The 25,355-nt window shown below is 46.2% G+C and overlaps 1 protein-coding gene across 3 annotated transcripts; it reads right to left on the reverse strand.

Moving 5' to 3' along the window:
* Positions 1-924: 924 nt before the first annotated feature.
* Slc46a3 (solute carrier family 46 member 3) lies at positions 925-15,873 on the reverse strand. 3 transcript variants are annotated; one of them, XM_048418686.3, is made up of 6 exons: positions 15,714-15,873; positions 14,894-15,106; positions 8,308-9,178; positions 6,182-6,265; positions 2,279-2,435; positions 925-1,636 (listed from the first exon to the last, which is right to left on the reverse strand). In XM_048418686.3, the coding sequence occupies exons 2-6, from the start codon at positions 15,080-15,082 to the stop codon at positions 1,555-1,557; spliced, it is 1,383 nt and encodes a 460-aa protein (XP_048274643.2). In that variant the 5' UTR covers positions 15,083-15,106; positions 15,714-15,873; the 3' UTR covers positions 925-1,554. The 3 variants fall into 3 exon arrangements, with proteins under 3 accessions (XP_048274643.2, XP_048274636.2, XP_048274661.2); XM_048418679.3 differs by having other exon boundaries at positions 15,619-15,843; XM_048418704.3 differs by lacking the exon at positions 15,714-15,873 and having other exon boundaries at positions 14,974-15,109.
* Positions 15,874-25,355: the final 9,482 nt, after the last annotated feature.

A 25,355-nucleotide genomic window follows, 5' to 3' on the forward strand; every position in this document is an offset into this window, starting at 1 on the left:
GTAACTGTGGGAGTGGTTACTTCATAAACCATTAAAGTTATGACTTTAAACAGTTCTTACAAATAAAAGGAAAGAAACTGTAGTCATCAAATTTAGTTCTGCAACATTTACTTGGCATGCAACAAGCAAAGACTGTCGTGGTCCTCAAGAAGACCGGTGGTGGTGAGGAGAATAAATAGAATCTTGGACTGGAGAGATGGCTCAGTGGTTGAGAGAGCACTGGCTGTTATTGTGCAGGGCCTGGGTTCAGTCCTAGCACCCACATGATGGCTCAGCTGCATCTGGAACCCCAGTTCCAGATGGCACAGCGCCCTCTTCTGGACTCTGTGGGCCCTGCACGCATTTGACGCACAGACATGCGGCGCCGTCAAATATCCGTACACATAAAAATAAATTGAATCTTTAAAAAATTCCAGTGGAAAATGCTAGATGGGATTCCTGTTTATATAACGGGCTGTGGAAGCCCTGCGGAGATTGCGGGAGGGCGGACAAATGTCGAGAACCCTGGCTGTACAGGGAACGCAGTGTTTTGGCTGACACGTGGTAGTTTCAGTGAAAGGTGAGAGGAAGAACGAACCGCACAGTGTGAAAAGGAGACGTGGTGTTCGGGAGACGAGGGCGGGTCTGAGTATGGGTGTAATGTGTTGTGGCGTGGGGTGGGGCAGTACCAGGCTGTGGTCACGCTTGCCTGATTATTTCCCTAGGAGCAACAGCTGCTGAAGGATTCTAGCTGGGAAAGAAAAGATCTGGGTTTTAGAAACATCCTCACAGCACAGTGTGGAGCCTGGGTGACAGGAAGGTAAGAACGATCAGAGCTGGGAAACCCGGGCAGGGTTTGTGGACCAGGATAGCCTTCTACCGAGCCCGGGAGTGAGCATGCTGCAAGGTATGACCGACTTTATACACGGTGAGCTGACTGCTCAATTTTAAAATTTAAGACAGTTTTATTTATAATCTGAATTTGTACTCACTCCCCCATTACATATAAAAACATCGTCAAGATTGTCACCGAATAAAATATTAGGAGAAGCGAAAACTATTTATTTTAAAAAGTGCTTCTCTTCAAGGGTTTTCGCACCCATCCGTGGAGCCTTGATAGGTCAAGTATAGGAAGTGTTACAAATGCCTGGAACATTATTTTCATATCAGTGACTGGTCAGCATAAAAATTCTTCATTAAGTCTTCAAAAATCCCTGAGCAGTCAGAAGCCCATTGTGCAGACAGACAGACTGAGGTTGGGACTCCTTGGTTTCCACTGAGAGATTGGAGCCTGTCAGTGATGTTATTGCTTCAACTCTTATTGCGGTTTCCCCAGGTCTCTCCCACTCTCCACTTTGCCTGGTCCATGGAGAAGCGAAGAGGGCTCTGAGGCCTGTTCTTTGCTGTACTGAAGAACACAGGGTGATGGCAGCCCCAGAAGCAGCAGAGCCGGGTGCTCCTTCACAGCTCGCTCGGTTTAGGAGAAAGGACCTTGAGACACAGATTGCTACTGTAGAGTGTACGCTCTTCGGGAGTTGTGCGTAGGACGTGCGCATGCGTTATCGTCGATTGTCGTCACTCTGACGTGTGCTCACTGGGCTCTTCCGGGGCAAAGAGCGTGTAGCTCCCCTCTTCCCAGCCAATGTACTTGACACCCCTACAAAATCAAATGAGCATTTGGAAGGGATTAAAAGACATAAGTAACCAAGATTCTTTTGTTTCCACCCATACATAGCTTGTGTGACAGGCATTTTAAACCTCACTGACTCATCATTTATAGCGTTTTAAAATTAATAAAATAAATGAGTTCTCTCTCCTATACCCCCAAGATACTATTTTTTGTATGTATGTATGTATGTATGTATGTATGTATGTATGTATGTATGCAGTGTTCTGCCTGCATGTATGCCTGCATGCCAGAAGAGGGCACCAGATCTCATTATGGATGGTTGTGAACCACCATGTGGTTGCTGGGAATTGAACTCAGGACCTCTGTAAGATCAGCCAGTGATCTTAACTACCGAGCCATCTTTCCAGCTCCCAAGATACTCTTCTTAAGAGTGCCCATAAAATGACTTCCTTGCATCTGTGACCTAAGGCCACCCCCCAACCAGTTATCAATGGCCAATGGCATTGTCTCATTCTAAGTTCTCAAATTATTAACAGGTATGTTCATGATCAACAATTCTTTAGAAAAGCATCCTCCAAGGCCAAATGTCAAGAATCTGTGTTGTTTTACATGTACAGTTAGGAGACTCATTTAACCGTATGTCTTATGATAAAACCATGTGGTACCTACCATAAACTGAGGACCGGGAGGATGAGGAGGCCAGCAGACAGCAGGAAAATGAAGCCAGGGTACCAAGCAACCGTGGCTGAATAAATACCGTTGTAAGCAGAGGACGCAGTGACTCCACTAAGTGTTTCTAAGAAAGCTATGCAAGCAAACAATGCACCTGTTTGGGGCAGGGGTACGGAGGGAGAAAGAAAAAGAAAAAGGCTGAATTACAAAACAATAGTCAAAAGTGAACCACGAGAATTTGTTCGTTGAAAACAGCCACAGAGCTGGTCCATGGCGGCACGTGCCTTTAATCCCAGCCCTCCGGAGGAGGCAGAGACAGAGGCAGACAGATCTCTGAGTTCAAGGCCAGCCTGGTCTACAGAGCAAGTTCCAGGACAGCCAAGGTTACACACAGAGAAACCCTGTCTTGAATGTCTCTGCTCCAAAAAAAAAGAGCGAGCAAGCAGGAAGGAAGGAAGGGAGGAAGGAAGGAAGAAAGAAAGAAAGAAAGAAAGAAAGAAAGAAAGAAAGAAAGAAAGAAAGAAAGAAAGGCGAAATAACCACAGGACATGGCATGTGATCCTCGAGTGATCCATCTTCTCACATCCTTGAGAAGGGGCTGGGGATGCAATTCAGACGGCACAGTGCTTGTCTAGCATGCAAGAAGCCCCGGGGTCCCCTCCCCAGCACAGCACAAACCAGTGTGACGGCACTCACTTGTAATCCCAACACTCGGGAGGTGAAGGCAGGAGAATCAGAATTCAAGTCATTCTTAGCTTGAGAACCTGCCTCAAACAACAACAACAACAACAGCCTGAGAAGTAACTGATCCATTTTGCAGATGAAGGGTCTGAGGCAAGGTGCTGCCCGTGGACTTGATGGGAGAGACAGTGAACACCCCAGTAGCTGAGCACTGAGTCTGCGGGAAAAGCTGACAAAGATACCTCCAGCTGACTCATTTGGAAACCGCAGTGTCTCCTCCCACAGCCTCGAGGCCAGTCACCCATTAGACGGAAATCTAGCTACGGATAGAAAATACTGTGTGGGCATTTATGCGTCTCCTTCTGACTGAGCTACAGCTCTATCAATCCCATACACACGGCTGTTCTGCTTGCCCTGAAGTCCTTGGGGCCCAGTTGTCCTGGTGCATGACAGCCATTTAGCAAGCATTTGTCAAAGGAATGAATAAAGGTTTAACTCAGGACTCTATGCCCATCCATCACCCAGTAGCACGTACTGCCTTCGTGATTTATAATGCTGCGAGGAATCAGTTTAACTGACTTTCCTACTTGCTTAGTTACACTGTATTATTTGCATTTCTTACTATAGCCAGGAATAGTGCTACAGTACAAAAAAAAACCCACACTGTACACTGCTGGTGCATAAGGGATCCATCCATTCTCTGAGATAAATAGGTTGGGGCGGACACCAGCTGTCTCACACAATATGCTGTTATGGAATAGCGTAGCTTGTTGCTCGACTTCCCTGGGCAATCCAGTGTGTTAAGTACGTGTAAAGATAAGCCAGGTTAAATGCACCTGAATGAGTGCACTTTCTAGACTTTGAAAACAAATCGAGCAACTCGAAACACCTGTTTTATTGTGGCCCCATTTATACTCACCCTGAGTTTGTGAGCGGTGCCAGAACAAGACAGCAAGTCCAGGACCCAAGGTTGTGAGAAGCACAGGGAATTTCAGACACATCACCAAAATGCTACCTTCTCTCCCTTCTAGTTATTCAAGCGTGTGCTCTCCCACTGAGCTATGCCCAAGTCTCTGAACCATCAGAGTGCAGCTTGCAGGGAGTGAGTGGCGCCCAGTGGCCTCTGTGGTGTGCCCCTTCTTCCCTGATTACTCTAATGTGCATCATATTCGCACAAAGTGACTGTTTAGAAAAAATAAAGAATGGGAATATACCGAGCAATTTCGCCACTATCTAAGGCACTTCTGAGTTCAGAGGTAGGAACAAGATAATTATGATTTCTAGATTTATTTTATGGGTCTGAACGTTTGGCCTGCAAGTTAGGTATGTGCGCCATGTGCATGCCTGGTGCCCATGGAAGCCAGAAGAGGGTCCTGGATCTGCGGCACTGGAGTTACAGATGACTGAGAGCCACCATGTGGATGCTGAGAACAGAACCCAGGTCCTCTACGAGAGCAGCCAGTGCCCTTAGCCACAGAGCCACCTCTCAGCTCCTTTATCTACATTATTTTTCTTTTGTTGCTATTCTGTTGGTGTTCCGTCAAAGAAACCACTGCTGAAACCAAGGGCAAAGGTCTGGCTCTCCACGGCACCTGTTCAGAGTTCTCTCCTCCTAAGTGCTCTCTAGACAACCACGATGGAAGTCTGTGAACGGCTTTGAGAAGACACAGCTTTGGTTTGCAAATGGCCAAGAACCAATCATAATATTTTAAAACTGATTGAAATGCAGTTTTCCCCAGCGTTGACAGAACTGACAAATCCAAACGTGCTCTTAGGAGCGGTCCTCCCGCAGGAACATCCGCACGCGGCTAAGATACAAGACAGGTGAGTACCTCAGTTTGATGATGCCGCAGGCTACGGAGGGAGGCCGGCAGCGCATGCCAGTAACTCACGGTTGTTCTTATCTATGCCCTGGGTGGTGATTCTCTGCCTGCACCCCCGGAGCTCTCATCTCCCCTGCTCCCATCTGGATTTGGGGGCTTCCTTGCTGAAGCACTTGGTCATTGGAACAGAGTGCTAGGTCAGGATGTCTCCTTTCTGCCAGTCTGTCTGGGCCGCCTGCCTGGCTGTCTCCACACGGCCCATTCCTCTGCATTACCTTCCGTGGAATTCCCTTGCTTTGTGTTTCCAACTTGGCCTCAGGTTCAGGCCCAGAAGAAAACCTTTCTGGGGCCCGGCGTAAGAATGGAACCAAAGGTCACTATCACCCACGTATGGATGCCCCCTGTGTCTGCCAACTTCACCCTCGAAGGGTCCGCCTTCCACCCACAAAACCTATAGGTAGGTGCCAAGCACATGCAGACACTTTTTTTATTATTATTGTTCTCTAGACAACACAGCAAAATGACTATTCACAAAATTATATCCTCTTAGGTATTAGGGGTCATCTAGAGATGGGGAATGCCTGGGCGGGGTTATATGTAAATTATATGCAAATATCACCCAGCTTCAAACTGTTTTAATTATTTTCATGAATTTTTTGGTTAGTGTAAAAAATAATGAGTCTGACTGACAATTTTACACATGTGCCACTGTAGCGTGTCAAAATGTTGGTGTCTGTGAGGGGCTCTGGGACCTTCCCTGTCGGACATAAAGGGACGGCAGTATTTAGATGTTACTAACTAAGGGCTAAGGATGAGTGTGATGTGTCTTTACAATGTGGAAGGCCAGATGGAAACACGGAGTTCCTTCTAGAAAACCGACAAGAGAGCTGTTCCCAGCCTGCAACCCACCCCATTGAATTCTCCTTGCTGTATGACTCAGAAAGGACCATTCGTACCTGGGTGTAGACATCCAAGCACTGTACAACTTCAAGGTCATGACAGACCTGCCTATGAAGCCACCCTCTGAGACCCCCCTTTGATGGAGAGGAAGTACAAAGGCTGGGCATGGTTCACTGAAGAAGATCATCCAGGCACTCAGTTGCCATGAACCAGCGTGGCCTAGTAGCCAGAGTGCAGCTAGGAGTATAGAAGCGCCGTAGCTTCGCAGTGAGGAGAGCTCTTGACTCCAAGACCCCCTTTCTTCTGACCGAGACAAGGCCAGAGAAGCCCTCTAAATCAGGGCCCCCAAACAGGGCCCCCTCTGCCAAAGTGCTAAGCTTCTCCTTCAAAGGAGAGCCCGGAAGAAAGGGGGTGGTAGGCGGCTCAGAAGCTGCCGGCATCGATCGTACAGGCTGAAATTGGGAAACAGCTGTTCTAGCCCTTCGCGCGAGCTCACCTTGTTCAGTCGAGTGGACCACCTTCGACAGCATGGACCTCAGGACAGAGAACGGCATCATGGTGAAAAAGAACGGTATCCTGACTGGGAGGTGAACAGACAACCGGATCAACAGTCAAATCAGGCTAAGTCAAGTTGCCCGTAAACAGCTCTTCCTATGAGAAGCCTGACTCAGAGCCGCTGAAGATGCAGCTACCCGCAGCTTTGCCTAGTACACTAACAGCCTACTGACAGGCCGTTTGAAGCTTGCTTTACTCTAGAATTCTGGTTTTGGTTCTACAAATAGTACTCACGAATGTTTTGGTCCATGTGCATTCGGTCTACCTGATTTGGTCTAGATGAGACCCATTTGTTTATTTTTCTAATGCTGTAACAATTTATTTAATTTATTTAGTAACTTTTAGCTTCTACCCCCTCCCCCTTTTTTGAGACAGGGTTTCTCTGTCTAACAGCCCTGGCTGTCCTGGAACTCACTCTGTAGACCAGGCTGGCCTCGAACTCACAGAGATTCACCTGCCTCTGCCTCTTGAGTGCTGGAATTAAAGGTGTGCGCCATTACTGCCCTGCAGCTTTTATTCATTTAAAAATATTTATTATTTTCATTTATATTAGTATGTGTAAGTGTACGTGTGTGTGTGTGTGTGTGTGTGTGTTGTGTGTGTGTGTGTGTGTTGTGCCTCATGTATATGTCCATGGTGGCCAGAAGAGGTCTCTAGATCCCCTGAACCTGGAGTTAAGGTAGTTGTGAGCCAAGAAACTGAACTCTGACCCTCAGGCTGGACCTGTTCTTAACCGCTGAGCCACCATTCCAACTCCATTTATATGGTTTTTGTTCTTTGGACTTTACATTCTTGGGGCTCTTATTCCCTTACTGTAAGGATTCCTTTATAGGTAAATTGCCTCTTGATTGTTTTGTTGGTTCATTTTTTGGCTGGAAACTTCATGAACACAATTGTCTCTGTTCTTAAATTGTGAGATACACACACACACACACGTGGTATATATATCATGATATACAAGATGATAAATGTTTGCTTAATGTATATATTAAAATATTATGTGTATGTATACATATTATATATATAAAAATATTATGAAACAAGGTCTCACTATGTAGCCCTGGCCCACCTGGAACTCCCTTTGTAGACCGGGCTGGCTTCAAACTCACAGATCCCCCTGCCTCTGCCTCACAAATGCTGGAATTAAAGGCGTACACCATCGCCACCAGTTTTAGGTTATCTTTTTTTTTTTTCTCGGTTTTTCAAGACAGGGTTTCTCTGTGCATCAGCCCTAGCTGTCTTGGAACTCACTCTGTAAACCAAGCTGGTCTCGAATTTACAGAGATCCGCCTTCCTCTGCCTCCTGAGTGCTGGGATTAAAGGCATGTGCCACCACCGCCATGGCAAGCATATTAAGTTATGTTTCTTAATAGAATCATATTTCGTCATATCATAAAATAATGACATTTGCTCTCGTAAACACTGTATTTACAGTTTCCAGAACATTTGCACGTGTTGACTTAATGTGGTCTTGTGAAACGGGGATGTGGTTTCTGCTGTCTAAGAGGCGCTATGCAAAGTGCTTTCTAGTTCTCCAAGACCTGTTATAAAACCTTCCGAATGAAGCTTTCTTGTGTCCATCGCACGAGGAGAGACTAAAGGGTTCAGAGGAATGGGCTCGCCAAGGTCACCCAGCAATATAGGAGGAAGTCAAGCCTAATTCGGATTCTTCAAACCCTTCCTCCAGCGAGCAGCAATGACTAACACCTCCATGGTAGACACAGCTGCCTTGGACCAAGATGGAGCTGCCTTGGACCAAGATGGACATTACAACTCCATCGCCTGTCCCAACGCAGCATTCAAGGAACACGCATTTCAGTGAAAGCTGCGCTCAAGAACTGACTTGTACCAAGAACGTATTTTTGGCAAATAAGCAGATTTGGAAAATCATGATGATCCCATGTATTCGTTATATTTTAGGAAATCTGGTGTTTTAATTATTGGTTTCTGGCAAGCTGGCCATTTGCTTGAAATTGAAATCGAATGGGTTCATAGGGAGCTTTGTGTCACGTGTAATCAATCCCCTTCTCCCAGTTCCTACAAAAATCAAACACATGTGTAACTCACCTAGAAGCATCATGAGCGTGGTCCTGGTGAAGGCAGTCAGCGTCATTCCCAGCATGGTGGTAAGAATGCCAATGAAGGCAATGTGAATATCCTCCAAACAATGAGAAAAAAGCCATATGCCTAGGAAGCTTACCAAAAAGGAGGTACTGCCCAAAGCTGTACCATAGCCTATGTACACCTCATCCCAGCAGAGTGGAGAGCCCAGCTCATAAAGTGTAAAAACTGGGGAAATGCCAATTACCACAAAAAAATAAATGACAATGGTAAAAATTAGCAGACACAGCAGAGACCGCCGCTTCCGGGAGCCATTTTTAAAAAGCATGTAAGTCCGGGAAAATAGGTCCTTGAGGTTTTCGCTACAGGACATAGTGACCATCTGAGATGAGGACTCCTTTATGGGGTCACTGAGGAAGAATGAAATGTAGGTCAGGTTGAGTATAAGAACTACGGCAATGATGAAATAGGACCACATAAAGCCCAGTTCTCGGATAAAATAGCCGGATGACAGGCCCGTGAGCCCAGTAACGACTCCGAGCAAAAAATCCAGGACGGCTATTCGAATGATTTTCTGCTTGTATTCTTTACACTGATCCACAATGTAGGCAACGCAAGCGCCCCAAAACGTGGTGTAATTCCCAAAAAGGGCACCAACGAAGGTGGACGCGATCAGAAGCTGGAGGGGAAGGTCAAAGTAGGACAGCACACACAACCAGACGTTGGTTCCTAGAGAGCCAAGGGATGACAGAACCATGGGGAGTTTCCGTCCATGGTTGTCGCTGCTCGATAAGAGCATGAAGGTAGACACCAGGCCAGGAATTAGCCCACTTATTTCCACTTGCAGGTTGAAGAGAGATGTCTTTTTCTGAACTTCCTGGAAGGACAAAGAAGACAAAGTGTTTACAGATACGATGACCATGAAAACGATGGTAGTGTAAAGCCTCCTCGATCTCGCTGCTGGCAGCGAGGGGGAGGCCTCAGGTAGGTGGGGGGACAGTACCCGATTAAGTTTTTATGCAGTTCATAAAGCGCATGTCAGAAGGTCACAGGCCCACACTTAGTTATGACACCTACACACCGCTCGGGGTAGAGACTCAAAGCTATGAGAAGAAGACTGCATGGGTATCTGTTCCTATGAAGGCCATGTGCATGTCACAGACTCTGGGGCTAGCAATAGAACAATATTTTTCCTCCCCTACCGCGTAAACCATTTGCACCAAGAGATCATCCTGACTCCAGTTCTTCAGCCTGGGGGCTGACTCTTGCTGGGATGGGTCTTCCTGCCTAGGCTACAGGAGGGAAGCAGATGGTTCACACATTGCTTGGTAGACTCTAGCTAAGCAGAGCTCTGCTCCCCTTTGAGTCTCTGCGTCCACAGACAGACGAGCAAGACTCGATTCCTTCGTTTACTAAAGAAGGTATGAGACAGAGCCAGGGGAAGGGGAAGAGTCTTGCCTTGCTCAAGACAACTGCAGTCTGTGGACTGAGAATATAATGATGGTAAACAAAGGGGCATGGGTACACAAGGACACACACTCGGGCAACTGTGACAGTCATTACGCAATCACTGGATGGAAGACCTTGGGACTATTTAAAAATATCTGTGGGGCTGGAGATATGGTTCAGTGCTTAGGGGCACTGGCTGCTCTTTCAGAGGACCCAGGTTTGGGCCCCATCATCTATGTGGTGACTCCTAACTGTAACTCCAGTTCTAGGGGACCTAAAGTCTTCTTTTTGTCTCCACAGGCACCAGGCATTCACATGGTGCACATACATACATACATACATACATACATTCATACATGCAGGCAAAACACCCATACACATAAAAATAACTACTGTGTGTGTCATGTCTCAGTATTGTCCAATTCATGCACAGGGCAGGCGGCATTTTTACAATGGGACATACCATGTGCTAAGAGCAAAAGACCCATGTTGTCAGAAAGCCGTCAGATAATTAATGAGCCACAAAAAGAAAATTAAATGTAGCTGGGAGGTGGTGGCACACACTTTTAATCTCAACACTTGGGAGGCAGAGGCATGCAGACCTCTGAGTTCAAGGCTAGTCTGGTCTACAGAGCGAGATCCAGGACAGCCAGGGCCACACAAGAGAAATCCTGTCTCAGAAAACAAACAAACAAAAAACTGTTTTTCTGCCCCGCTCTAACCTAATCCATAGGGAGCAAGACCTTACAAACGAGGCTTCTCACACACAGTGGCACCAGCTCTGAGAATGGTTCTTGGGCACAAGGCAGGCTCTCGGTGGGTACTGAACAAACACATGGCTGAAGAAGATAAGGCCTCTGCCACTTGCTGGCCATAGAGGATATTATCAAGTTATTGTGTCTGTTGCTGCTTCTTCTGACAGGAGGGATAAAAATTAACTTTGCAGGCTGTTGGGAGGGTTACGTTTGAAAGACATATGAGCTGCCTGGCACCATCCCTGGACCACGTTCAGTGCTCAGTCCTACCTGTTCGATGTGCACATCTTTGCGTTCTTACAGTAGCAATTGCGTAAATATTTCCTGAGTAAATGAATACAACGTCGTCTTTTAGCCAACTTTTCAGGCAGGGTTTCCCAGCAGGGTTCCTGCTTTATTTTGGTCCACCCAAATCTGTCTCCCGTGTGCTTCTATTAGTTCTCACCCAGTCTTTCACAGCTACCTCCTCCTCCGCCGTCTATACTTAAACATTTTTGTTTTTAACAAGAAACTCAAAGCCCAGTTCCATCTGGAGTCATAATAGGCACACAAGGCACAAGCTATGGGGCTGGAGAGATGGCTCAGTGATTAGTGCACTGGCTGCTCTTTCAGAGGACCCGGATTCTGCTCCCAGCACCCACATGGTGGCTCACAAGCATCGGTAACTCCAGTCTCAGGGGATCTGATGCCCGCTCCCAGTCTTTGAGGGCACTGCATGTCTGTGGCACATAAACATACATTCAGGCAAAATGTTCATACACACACACACAAAAATAAAAAGACATCTTTTTTAAAAAAGAGAAATTTGCAGAGCAGAGTCCGGTCACCAATTTACTTCTCGAGAGGTACTTGTGTAACAAGGAAATGGTGTAGCAAGTGGTTGGAAAAGTCCTTCTTCCTCAAAAGTTGACAAGCATGGCTAGAACAGCCCCCTCTTCTTTACTTCTTAGCCAAAAGTGCCCACCACTGTGAAAGGGTTCCCATAGAGAGGTGGCCACTAGCTGTAATTCTCCAGTCTCAGCAATATTGTGTGTGTGTGTGTGTGTGTGTGTGTGTGTGTGTTATGTTGTGGTGGTGATTTGAATGAAAATGGCCCCCATAGACTCATAGGGAGTGGCATTATTCTTCAATAATGTATGGCCTTGTTGGAGAAGCATGTCACTAGGCGTGGGCTTTGAGGATTCAGAAGTGGCTCACTGTCTCTTCCTGCTGCCTGCGGATCCAGATGTGGAACTCTCAGCTACCACCCCAGCACCGTGTCTGCCTGCGTACTGCCTTACTTGCTGCCATGAGGATAATGGACTAAGCCTTTGAACTGCAAGCCAGTCCCAATTAAATGTTTACCTTTATAAGAGTTGCTGTGGTCATGGTGTCTCTTTACAGCGATAAAACCCTAACTAAGATGATTTTATACATATATATGTGTGTATGGTAATAAACAGAGGTTGGAAAATAATACTGTCATTGAAATATAGGCTTTCAAATACCAAATATAGGTAAGAGAGTGCAATTTATTCTTTAATTTTTAATTTGTTGGGACAGGTATCTTTATATATCCTGAGTGGGTCTTGAACTTGTAACCCTTTTGCTTCTCTCTCCCAAGTGCCAGGATTACAGATGTTCACTACCATAAGGCTTATTACGAGTTATTTTGTGGGGCCAAAGATTGAATCCAAGGCCTTGTGAACACCAAGCAAGCTACCTATCACTAAGCTGCATCCTCAGTCCTTGAATTAGGGAGACAGGATTGTCTCACTAAGTTTCCCAGGCTGGCTTTGAACTCATGATCTTCCTGCCTCTGTGCCCTAGGTGCTAGAATTACCAGCAATGAGTCACCATTCCAAGTTAAGTTTCTTGTCTCCACACCCTGAACCGTAAAATCGTACCTTCCATGCGAGCACACAGGCATACGCGGGTCTGTTTGTTCCTGGGATGTGCTAGGGTCAGTTTCAGTCAGTTTGACACCAACTGGAGTCAGCGTGGAGGAGGGAACCTCAGCTGAGGAGCTGCTTCCATCAGACTGGCCTGTGACCAGGTCCGAGAGGGCATTTTTCCTGATTGTTAAGTGGTGGAGTAGTGCCCAGCCCATCGTGGGTGAGACTATCCCTGGGCAGCCAGTCTCATTTGTGTAAGGAAGGCTGTTGAGCAATCCAAGGGGAGCACAGAGCATCTCCCTCAGTGGTCTCTGCTCCAGGTTCCTGCCTCGGATGATGGGCTCTGACCTGTAAGCCAAATAAACCCCTTCCTTTTCCAAGTTGCTTTTTTAGTCAGTGGTTTTGGTTTTGTTATTATTGTTTGCTTTTTTTAGACAGGGGTTCTCTGTGTAGCCTTGGCTGTCCTGGAACTCATTCTGTAGACCAGGCTGGACTTGAACTCACTGAGATCTACCTATCTCTGCCTCTTGAGCGCTGGGATTAAAGACACATGCCACCACTGCCCGGCTTTGGTCAGTGTTTTATCACAGCAACAGAGAAGCAGACTCGGACAAGAAGGACAGACAAATATGGCTGAGCTGGACAGAGCTCCCTACTGCAATGCTCAGTGTCCTTTTACACACAATGGACAGCTGGGGCTGGTTGGTAAGAAAGGAATTTTGTTTTTCTAGTCCTCTCCCAGGGCTGGCTATTTATTTTTAGGGTGACCACGACACAAACCCCTAGCCCCACCTCACTTGGAAATCAAGAGGCCAAGCTCACACAACGGAGCTGGTTGCCGGAGATGGAGCTCGGAGCAGGGGACAAGGCTCTCAGATCCAGAGAGGGGGAGGAGGGTGTTCTCTGAGAAGTCATACAAGGGCAGCATCTGGAAAGTGTCCAGAAGGAAGTGATCCAGGCAAAGGTGATGCTATCATCCCCCTTCTTGTCTGATCTTGCCTCAGTTGTGGGCAGCAGGGTTGGGCTAAGTGTGGGAAGGTCTAGTTCCCTACTCTTAGGGAAAACACGGAAGATCTTGGAGCACCAACTTTGGGGGCAATACCTGGTATAAGGACAGTCTCTTGAATCTCATTCCAATAGGAAACAAAACAAAAAGGGAAAGAAAAAACAATCAAACCAAAAGTTTGGCTAAACTCTACAGGAGACCAGGCTGCCTAGGAGAGTGTTTGGGAAGTGGGGGTAGGGAGCTTGTCAGTAGCCAGATCTGGAAGGGCTAACACTGTGCCTTCCCTCTAGGCTCCAAGGGGCTTGCTTCTGTCACCTGGGGAGGGGTGAGGGAAATCCCTGACTCACACAGACATGATGAGTTCCTGAGACCCTCTCGCTCCTGGGAGAGATGGATATTGAAACTTTTTTTTTTTTTTTTAAAGAGCTGAGGAATCTAACTTGGATGTCATAGTCATGGGATCTAGAACGTAGCTTCTTCCAGCCAGCTGTCTACCCTTCCTTCCCCTTTACCATTGTTGTTACCTTGAGACAGGGTAGCCCAGTCTGGCCTTGAACTCACACCCCTCCTTCCCCAGCCTCCAGAGCAGACTCTGGGGAGTGCAGTGAACCATTCTAGGAGGTGTGGACCTTTCAGTGTATGACTGTGCAGGCCCTTTGGCTGGTCAGAAAGGCTCTGTACCAAGGAAATTCTCCCCCAGCATGGGGAAGTGAGGACAGGCCTGACCAAGCAGCTGGACCTTGTCCCATCCGGCTTCCACCTGATACCGTGGGGACAGCTGGGGTGGCTTCAGGCTTTCCCCTGAAAGCCATGTCCCCACCTCAGACTCATTTGCCTGCACAGAGAGACCTTCAGATGAGGGAAGGCAACTCAGCGATCTTTTCCCCTTGGTATCTGTGAAAGCAGCACCATTCTTGCTTCCCCAAAATATCCCTCACTAGAGCAGTTCCGAGCTGGCAAATATGACACTGTAGGAAAACACCTGATGTGTCGCCTCCTGCACTCTGGACCTGGGCATGGCAGGCTTTTGGCAAAGACGGCCTCCAGCCCCAACAGCGTCATGACAGAGGAAGGCCTCACAATGTCTAGCTAAACATTTGCAGGATCCCGAAAGTCAAAGTGAGCACTCCCCAGTCCAGATGTGGGCACATGACTCAACACTTATATTGTGTCCCGGCCTCCTGACCTCAACAAATGCCGCCCCACCCTCATGGGTGACAAAGTCCCTGGTCCAATTTTTCAGACATTTGTTTTGTTTTCAAGAGAACAACAAAGGGTGGATGCGGTTGTAGTGAGATTTCTAAAGAGACAAGAGCTGGATCCCACACGGAGGAATTTTACAAAGAGGCTCATTAAAGGTGTTAGGAGGAACTGAGAGAAGGCCCTGGGTTTGAGCTTTTTTGGGTTGTGGGGGTTGGGGACTCGGGTTCTCATCCCTGGCAAGCCTCTGGTTTGGAACATGTTTCTATTCCCTGCTGACCATAGGATAGGAGGTTTTAATTTCTTACCTCCCGGAATGCAAAGATCGGGTCGCTTCTGTTTTGCTTACATTCAGAGACATTGCTACCAGAAGCAAAGGTGTAGTTACCCGTTTCTTCCCACATCCTCCTGTACACGTACTGCGCTGTCAGCGGGATGTTCAGGGTCATAGCAAACGCGTTTAGGAGAATGGCGGGCTCAATGAATGAAGTCTTCATATTGCTCAGGTGGGCAGATGGAGTCTGTTTGTTAGAGAGAGGAAGGGGAACAGGGGAGAGAACTCATCAGTTTATTCCTTATCCCAGAGGCTAAATACTCAAAGATGGGGAAGTTGAAACAATGTGTCATAAACATGAGTAAGCAAAGAGAGTTCCAGATTTCCGAGAGTGCCCTTGCCGGGAGAGGGTTCCCGGTTCTTCTCCAAGGAGCGAACTAAGTTCTCTCAGGACTTAGTTCTTCCCCGGCTCTGCTTAGTCAAGGCGCACCGAACAGCACCGGCTGGTTCCCACTAGGTAAACAATGCAGTTCCTTGGGGACCCGGGAGGTTATGCAACTGTTGCTATTTGGCTGCGGATTAAGGGCCTTGCAAAAAGCAGCTACCGATCGAAAGGGGAGTTTCTGTTTTCGTTTTTTTTAAACTCAGTCCACGGTTACTTCCTGCCTGGCTAGGCTCAGCTAGGACCGTTTTCAGGACTGTGTTTTCAGTTACCCGTGTGGGGCGCAGTGTCCCCGGCTTTCCAGTGAGGCCCCCTACCTGGGGACAGCGAGTTGGAGCTGGACGGCAACAGAGGGACGTCCTTGGAACGGGTCACTGGAGCCCTATTTGAAGGCAAAGCAAGATAAGCGCACCTCCTGGTCTCTGGTGGCCCCGGACTCAGTCCCGTCTGCTCCTTAAGCCGCCACAGTCTCGGTCTTTGGGTCCTGGTGGTGACTCGGCAGCCGAGCATCATCACCCGAGCCAGCAGATGGTAATCTTCGGCCCGAGCTGTCACACTTCCCTAGCTCGCTTGCGATTGGGTCCCGCGGCCGGTACCCCCGTTGGGATTGGCTTAGCATAGTGTCACTTTCTTGCGCCCGCCCCCGGAGGCCCGGCTGGCTCTTCCCCAGCAACCCGGCAGACTGGGTGACCCGGCAGCTCCCCGCAGGTTCTGCCAAGTCTTTCTGGGTAGGAACTGGGTGGGTTTCACTTAAGCGCCTCGGAGTCGCACGCGGATCGCCTTGGCAGCTGGATCGAGAGTTCGAGAACAGCCAGGACTACATAGCAAGACTTCTTCAAAGCAGGAAAGATGTGTGTGTGTGTGTGTGTGTGTGTGTGTGTGTGTGTGTGTGTGTGGTCTGTAAGTATGCATATGTATATACACACTATATGCAATATATTATATATACTATATAACATGTATTGTAAACCAGGCGGTGGTGGCGCGCGCCTTTAATCTCAGCACTCGGGAGGCAGAGGCAGGCGGATCTTTGTGAGTTCGAGGCCAGCCTGGTCTACAAGAGCTAGTTCCAGGACAGGCTCCAAAGGTACAGAGAAACCCTGTCTCGAAAAAACAACAACAACAAAACATATATTGTATATAATATATAGTATTATATGTAGTAATACTATATATAGCATATACAATAATATACGTTAAAAGAAAAACAGCAAAAAGTGATGGCAGACGTCACAGGCTAGGGTTGCTAGGGTTGCAGTTCACTGTAGCATACAGGTGAACCCAATGAGTGTCTGCCAAAAGAATGCAACAAGACCCAGGAAGGACAGGAGAAAAGAGTTCTAAGTGGGGAGGTTTTGGCCTTGGGAAATTTTAAATAAATATTTGTTACATTTTTATGTGAATATTTATTTTGTTTTATGTGCATGTATACCCTGTACAGAGGCCACAAAAAGCTGCTAGATCCCCTGAAACTGGAGTTACAGGCAGATGTGAGCTGCCATGCGGGTGCTAGGGAACTGAATCCAGGTCCTGTGGAAGAGCAGCAAGTGTTCTTAATCAGTGAGCCATCTCTGCAGTCGCCCCTTCCCCCACTGGAGGGGATTTTAAAATCTCTCTGAATGTCCATTCTTTCTCTGTTGAGAGGTTATAGTAAGACTCACAAAGCACACACAGCAACCTCAGAGACAGGGAGAAAACCATCACTGGCCTCTGACACACACAACTGGAACAAACCTGAAGCCCACAGGGTATTACTTCCTGAGGAAGAAAAGCCAACACAAGAAAACCCAAAGTTTCGTGGTTTGGGGTCCTGTTCAAAAAAGGAAGACCTTAGGCTGGAGTGGTTATACCAGGAAGTGAGGACAATTCAGTGAGAAAGCAACTTAATCTTATCTAGAAGTCAAGATCAGATGTGGGTCAAAGCCGTGATTGACAAAGGAGTAGCTGTTGGGAATACAGGTCAGGTTTGTAGTCTAGGCAAGACACAGATGAGTACTGGGCATCGAACCTGGGTCCTCTGCAGCACAAGTCCCTGCTCTTAACAAATGAGCCATCTGTCCATGAGAGTTTAAGATGGCAACACAGTGCATTAAGTGGTAGATCTGGGACACCTTCAGGGTAGGAAGGGCTGCTGGGAAGAACTGACTAAGCAGTAAAAATTCTGTACCAAAGAATTGGCCCCAGAAAAACACAGGGTGCATCGAGGGAGTGACCCGGGCAGTAGCATTTTTGAGTTTCCCAGCACCGCACAATCTTCAGGTGCCTAAGCTAAATTCTATTTGCAGCTCGCTGAGTCTACTTTCTACGTATTTGGTTGATTTGCAACATCTGGTTAAGGAGCTTAACCCCAAGGAGTGTTCAGTTCAGAGACTTGTCTTTACAAATCAAGGAGGTCAAGACCATGCTCCAAGATCGACTGGCCTGGGACAGCCACCACCTCTCAAGCATCATGTCTGCCTTGATCCTGGGAAACTTCACTTCAGCTGTTTTCCTTCAAAGATGCAGGTTGATGGAGCCATCACCTGTGATGAGGCTACCACAGCCACAGGGGGAGGAAGAGGGAACGTGATGGAGCTGGTCCCAGCTCTAAAAGGGTTACCCCCAGAGAGGACACAAACCCCTCCTCACGTGCCATTTGGCTAGAACAGGTCACAGGGCCGCATGGAGAAATGCAGTTCTGTCAGGTGCTCCGGAGGAGTGGGAGGAGACACGCAGCCACTAGCTCTGATGTCATCTGTGTTTCAGGCCTTACTTTTCATGGAAATCAACAGGCAAGAAAAGGTACTTAGAAGGCATGCCTTTTATGGGCCAGGCTAACTGCCATGCTCTGTGATGTTCTGCTGGCCCCGACTTTTCTCCATGAAGAAGAAAGCTGGGCCATCAGATGGCCATGGAAAGTATGGTGACCACAGTTATATAAGCCTTTCCCTTTCCTTCCAAGACTATTAAGTACTTGAGTACATATATTAAAGGAACCTCTTCATGGTTTCACTGTTGATTGGACTCTGTTTCTATGCAGGGCCTGGTAATGAGCCCACAGTCGGAATGCCATAGTTCAACAACAAAGGATTTTTTTTTAATTTGATAAGAAAGAACGAAAACAGGAAAAAAGTCAGTTGGAAGGACATGGAAATCACCAGAGAGCCTTCAGCCCACACTGTGGCTGATCTACACAGGCTCAGACTTCCTTCTGTCGGAGTCAGAAGGTGACTCCTTCAGAGGAGTCATAAGGGCTGGGTACCCCTTTTGACAGGTACTATTTGACAGGTACTATAGGCAGGTACTATTGCCTGCTGATCAGGTGTGTGTTCCTGCTAGTGTTCTCTAAAATGTGGACCAAGCCAAGTGTGCTCAGCCAGGAGGATCACAAGTTCAAGGCTAGCCTGGGCATCGGCTTTGTCTCGGAACAATTTTAAAAAACAAACAAATAAATGCATTCATAAATACGTAAAATGGATCACCGGGTGTAATCTTCAGGGCAGGAGCTTAAGGATAATTTTGAAATTCTACCTTTTTAGTTCACTGACCTAGGAATTTTAATATGAGTGAGTGTTCTGTGAATTGTCACTAAGTAGTGACATTTAATGTCGGTATCCATATTTGTGTTTCTCCTTCCCATCATATTGGGTGTGACTGTTAGGCTCATGAAAAAAGGCATGGACTAAAGGGTTGACAAGATGGCCCGGTGGCTGAAGGCTCTTGCTGCCAAGTCTAACGATCTGAGTTCAAACCATCGAGTCCTGATGGTGGAAGGAGAGAACTGGCTCCCATAGTTTGTCCTCCAACAGGTGCTGTGGCATGCCCGCACTCCATCCTACCAACCAAACAGCAGCAAATTAAATGCAAGCAAATAATTGAACAGAAACAAAAAAGTGGGTTTACGATAGAAATGCTAGATCCAGGCTAACACTGAAGGGTCAGTGGGGAATGTGGAGTCCTCCCTGATGCGTGAGCAGACACTAAGCACAGAAGGCCCATGCTGTGTGGGACAGTGCCATGGTCTAAAGCAGAGGTTCTCAGCCTGTGGGTCGTGACCCCCTTTGAGTTGAATGACCCTTTCACAGGGGTCGCCCAAGACTATCCTGCATATTAGATATCTCTACATTATGACTCATAAGAGTAGCAAAGTTACAGTTAGGAAGTAGCAATGAAAATGGTTTCATGGTTGGGGATCACCCACAACATGAGGAGCTGTATTGAAAGGTCACAGCCTTAGGAAGGTTGAGAACCACTGCTCTACAGGCAAACAGCAAACCAACCACGGCAACTACCAACCTTGGTTTTCAAAAAGAAAAAAAAATGGGACTTTTCATTTCTGATCAGATCGACTAAGGTGTGATGAGAAGGCCTCAGCTCCACCATGCCTCACCGAGACCCAGAGCTGAGAAGAGCGGAATAGGACTCCCTCCTGAGCGCAGAGTGTAGACAGGAAATGTAATAAGAGCATATGACTCTAGTCAATGATTTGCGTAAAGAGACCCAAGTTTATCTAGTTAAGAAATGTGTAACTTCTCTTCTTTGACCTCCATTGCCTAGGAGCTGATAAAGAGATTGTTTAGATTCCAGGACCAGACCCCGCCTTCTTGCTGCTGGTCAGGCGAGGACGGGTGGGGGTTCCCAGTTTCCATGGGAGCCTATTTCTTACACTAAGTGGTTCCAACCCCATTCCCACTCCTATTGCCTTGCTTGTGGCTTGGCTACCCAGAACATGCCAACCACACCCCACTCCTCAAAACCACCCTCTTCGCCTAAACACTCAGAGCTTCCACTGCAAGCCTGAACTTAAAAGGACTGGAACAAGAAAGTGTTTCTGATGTCAGGAGTGGGGAGGTCTATTTAGAGGTACTATTTACATAGAGTTTACTGGCTAACCGTCCCTAATATGAAAATCCAAAATGTGAAATATTCTAATTTGGGGCATGCTGATGCTCAAAAGATCTCGGATTTTGAAACATTTCGGATTCTCGGATTAGGGATACTCAACAGGTGTAATCTTCTTTATCATTCGCTAGGCTCCTGTTCCCTGTGTCAATCAGGACCTCACCTGTGCAGTCAGCAGAGGCAGGTAGTCGTGGGTATCACCCTTGACTCTTTGATCACCGTGTGCACGGTGAATATTTTGTCTTCTGCACATAGCTTAATCTATGCCTGTTTGCTGGGTGCGACGCTAAACCACGCGGGCGCCTTGACTTTGGAGCATTTAGACTGAATAGTTCTTCATTGGTTTGACTGAGATTCCCCACTGTCCATTGGAAAGTGACATTTGAAGGTTGACAGAAGAGGCCAATAACTACATATTACTTCTGCGGGACCTGCATGCCCTAAGGAAGCTTCACGTCAGAAATGCAGGTGCTGGCGGTGCTGGTGGTGCTGGTGGTGGGCAGGGACAGCCTAGCATGGGGAGGGGAGGGGGAGACTGAGGGGAGTGCCAGGAAGAGCGGAGTGAGGAGGCTGTGGCACAGGCCTTGTGGTCCTTAAGGGAAGGGAACTGAAAGGGAACCCGGTTAGTATCTAGGAATCAGAGGTGTCCCACTGTGAGGGTGTTGATTCCTGAGAACTGCCTGCCTGAGCGGAGGTCGTCTTGTTCTCTAGTCCTTCTTCCCCAGAGAGGAGAGAGGCTAGAAGCTGAGACAGCAGCCTGACCTCTCAGTAAGCAGGATTGTGTCTTTTTGGACCTAGTAAGCCCCGCCCCCATGGGGGGCGGTTTACCTCTCGAGGAAGAAGAGAGTTCTCAGAGAATGAGTGAATGGCCCACTTAAGCAGGAGAGAAGTTCTGAAAGGCTTCTGTGTACAGTGAATTCATGGTGATCTTCTGTCCACCACAGCAGGGTAAATGGACAGGAGGCCCCATAGAAAAGACTCAACTTCCTGATGGGTTTTCCATACTCCTTGGGTTTGAATCTAAGGCTTTGTCGGTCAGTTACATGTAGCCCAGTTTGGGGTGACATACAGAGAACAGCTCCCACGGTTCCAAGAGCGTATTTGAAGGTGCTGGTCTAATCGTTAATGGGTTTATGTGAGGGAGGAGGTTTAAGGGTAGCAGACTGAGCTAAAGTCACGTGTGTAGGGACTTAGATGACTCACTTCTGTCCCAGGTCCCTGTCCCAGGCTGCCCCTTGGACCTATCACTGCAGTTTCTTATCTGCAAACTTCTATTCTTTAACCCATTTCCCATGCAGTAACAAGCATGGTCCCTCTGAAACCTTCAATACTTTGTCACTGAATCCAGAGTTAAATTCCACCTCCTTTATCATGGCCTCAGAGACCCCCAAATATTTGGGTCACTCTGCATTCTGAACACTGAGCCAGTGAAACTTCTGCTCACATCAGGACCACAAAGCCCTTCTTCCCTGCTGTCTGAATATTCTTTTGTCACCATAGCAAATTACTGAGATGGAATACTTGCTGTGGAATATTCCTTTACACTGTGTGAATATATGCAGCTGTGATTGGTTTAATAAAGAAGCTGACAGGTTCAATAGCTGAAGAGAATAAGGGTGGGTGGGAAAGCCAGACTAGGAGAATGCTGGGAGGAAGAAGGGCAGAGTCTAGAGTTGCCAGCCAGATACAGACAGAGGAAGCAAGAGATGAACATTCCATGTTAATAAAGGGACTGCCACATGGCAGAGCATCAATAAAGAATGTGGGTTAAGTTAAAATGTAAGAGCTAGCTAGTAATAAGCCTGAGCTATCAACTGAGCATGTACAATAAATATTAAGACTCTATGTCAGTTATTTGGGAAGCAATAGGCTGGAAAGAAATGTCCACCTACAAATATTTTATAAAGTTACAAATTTATTTGCCTTTATTTATTTATCATCTGGGAAACCTAAGCCTGTGTTTGGCATCTGGTGAGGACCTATCACTGTGTTATATAACATGGTTGATGCACAATGATGTGTGTTACCTTAGATCTCCCTCTTGTAAAGTCACTAATTATCACTCTCAGGACTTCAACCTCTGATACGGATGTCCTTCTATATAAGTGTTGCTTTTATTGGTTGATGAATAAAGCTGTTTTGACCAGTGACTTAGCAGAGTGAAGCTAGGTGGGAAATCTGAACATATATAGAGAGTAGGTAGAGCCATGTAGCTGCTGAAGGAGAAAGACACCAGAACCTTACTGGTAAGCCACAGCCTCATGGTGATACACAGGTTAATAGAAGTGGGATATAAGAGCTAGTTAGGAATATGCCTGAGCTGTTGGCTAAACAGTGTTTTAATTAATGTAGTTTTGTGTGATTATTTGGGTCTGGGTGGCCAGGAAATGAAAGCACAGTCTCTGATTACATAATGGTGCCCAGACATTTGGCAAGAATTTCCACATAAAGCCTGAGTAAGCTAAAAAAAAAAAAAAAAAAAAAAAAGGATAGGATTCTCAACAGACAAGATCAGAGTCAAGTGCAGCTTCTTGGTAACTGTCTTTTCTATGGTAGGCTCTGTTTGATGGTAGCAAGTAGAAGTGTGGCTCATTTAAGAAATGCCTCTTGCCTCTTGACTCAGCTTTAGCCTCAAAAACCTTGCAGCTCTTTTAAGAGGCCACACCACCAAACACTTAAATGCTGTTTATAAGCAGCCAGCATCAGGCTTCTTTCTTGGTGATGGCATGGACCCAGAAACTCCACAGAGTTATGACAATAAATGTGGCTCCTGCCAGTACCTCCACCACGAACCTAGACTCTCAAAAAGCTAAGGAATCGGGTGGAGCCGGACACCAAGGCTGCAGCTTTAATCCTAGCCGTGCTTCTCAGCAGATTAAAAACTCACGTGCTCAGAAAAAGGATAGAGATAGACAATAAAGACAGATTCAGATGGAAACAAAAACAAAAAACCCATAAAGTTTACAGTGTGTTTAAAATATATGTAGGCTTGAGAGAGAAAAGAAAAAGGATAGAGAACATCCTTTAAAAAAGAAATAGGGGCCACGTGGTGGTGGCGCATGCCTTTAATCCCAGCACTCGGGAGGCAGAGGCAGATGGATCTCTGTGAGTTCGAGGCCAGCCTGGTCTACATGAACTAGTTCCAGGACAGTCACCAAAGCTACAGAGAAATCTTGTCTCGAAATAAATAAATAAATAAATAAATAAATAAATAAATAAATAAAAGAAATAGAGTAGTTGGGTGTGGTGGTGCACACCTTTAAGCCCAGCACTTGGGAAGCAAAGGCAGAAGGCCTTCTGTGAGTTCAAGGACAGTCAGAGACGTACAGAGAAACTCTGTGTCAAAAAAAACCAAAAATTAAAAAATAAAAATAAAAGAAATAGGAAAAAATGTAAAGATGGAAAATACATAGAGAATCTGGATATTGAATGTTACTGTGTTGTCTTTGAATTGTGTGACTGCTAAGGAAGGAGCAACAGCAGCTAAAAGACATTTGATTATAAATGCTTCTGGATTAATCCAACCTGTATATTTTGAAAATGCCTGGACTTCAAAATTTGTAAATGAAGATTGTGCATTGGTTTCCTGGTCACCCAGACCTGAATAAATCACACAGAAACTATATTAATTACTACACTGTTTGACCAATGGCTCAGGTATACTTCTAGCTAGCTCTTACATCTTAACCCATTTCTATTAATCTATGTATCACTACGATGCTGTGACCTACCAGTAAGGTTCTAACATCTTTCTCCTTGGATACCTATATGTCGTCTCCCAGATTCTGCCTTCTTTCTCCTAGCATTGTTTAGTTTTCCCCACCTAGTTCTATTCTGTCCTGCCATAGGCCAAAGCAGCTTCTTTATTAACCAATGGTAACAAAGCATATTTACAGCATACAGAGGGGAATCTCACATCATTTCCCCTTTCATGTCTAAATAAAGAGGAAGGTTTTAACTTTAACATAGTAAAATTATATATAACAAAGCAGTTTTCAAGCAAGAATTACATTTATAATACTTAGTCTATTTGTATCTGGGGGGTTTCATATCTAATTTATCTGTTATCACAACTAAGGAAAACTATAATTATAACTATCTGTCTTCAATTCCATCAAAGAGCCCAGAAGGGTATAATAGTTTCTAAGCAAACAGGAAGTGCATTGTAAGCAACTTTCAAAATGAAATGACAGCGACATCCCACTGCCTGGACAATCACCCAGTGTTCTTTCGTAACATTTGGGTAACCATCTTCAGCCTATAGTCCCATAAAATCTGGCAAACTTTTCAGTGAAGCAGGAAATTTGAAGATCGGTTCTGCCTTGAACTGCCAGAGTTCGTCAGTTGTCTTTTTCTGTGTCCTGAAGAATGTCTGACAGTTTCTTCTGTGAAGCAGGAACCCTGAAGGTGGGAGACCACTTGTTTACACCCAGCCAACCAGACCAGAAATAACCACACAAAACTGTGTTAATTAAATCACTGTTTGGCCAATCACTGAAGTGTATTGCTGGCTAGCTCTTACATCCGTAATTAACCCATTTCTATTAGTTTATATTTTACCACAAGGTTCATGGCCTACTGGCAAGGCTCCAGCTGGCAGCTGGCATCTTGGCTACATGGCGTCTTGCTGACTCTGCCTACTCTCTCTCTCTCTCTCTTTTCTGGCCTGGCTACACTCTGTTAAGCCATTGGCCAAAAACATCTTCTTTATTCATTAGCCAATAAAAGCAACACACATACTGAAGGACTTCCCATATCACTGAAGGACCATGCTGTCCTTTGAAAAGTTCAGCAGTCACTTTTCTGTGGGTCCTGCATGTCCAGTTCATACAGCATATCACCAAGCAGTCCAGGCAAGAGCAGTTTCTTGCCCAGATATCTACCCTTGTCACACTGAAGGCAAATTCCAGAACAAGTTTCTTCAATGCCCATCAATCTCTCTGAAGTAGCTAGTGCTGCCAGAAGCAGACATATTTAATTGTTGAAAAAAGCCTAAGTTCTTAAAACATTTTAAATGCCATATCCTGTAGGTCTTTGAAAGGTTGAAGAAATATCCATCTGAAATATATTTCTGTACATCTACAAAACCTAACTAACACGACTATAGTTTGACTATTATAGATTACTATCTATTAATATGTATTTCTGTATTTGGAATGTAATATATTACATT

This window comes from Myodes glareolus, chromosome 2 (assembly GCF_982192425.1).
Source record: "Myodes glareolus chromosome 2, mMyoGla1.1, whole genome shotgun sequence".
NCBI lineage: Eukaryota > Metazoa > Chordata > Mammalia > Rodentia > Cricetidae > Myodes > Myodes glareolus.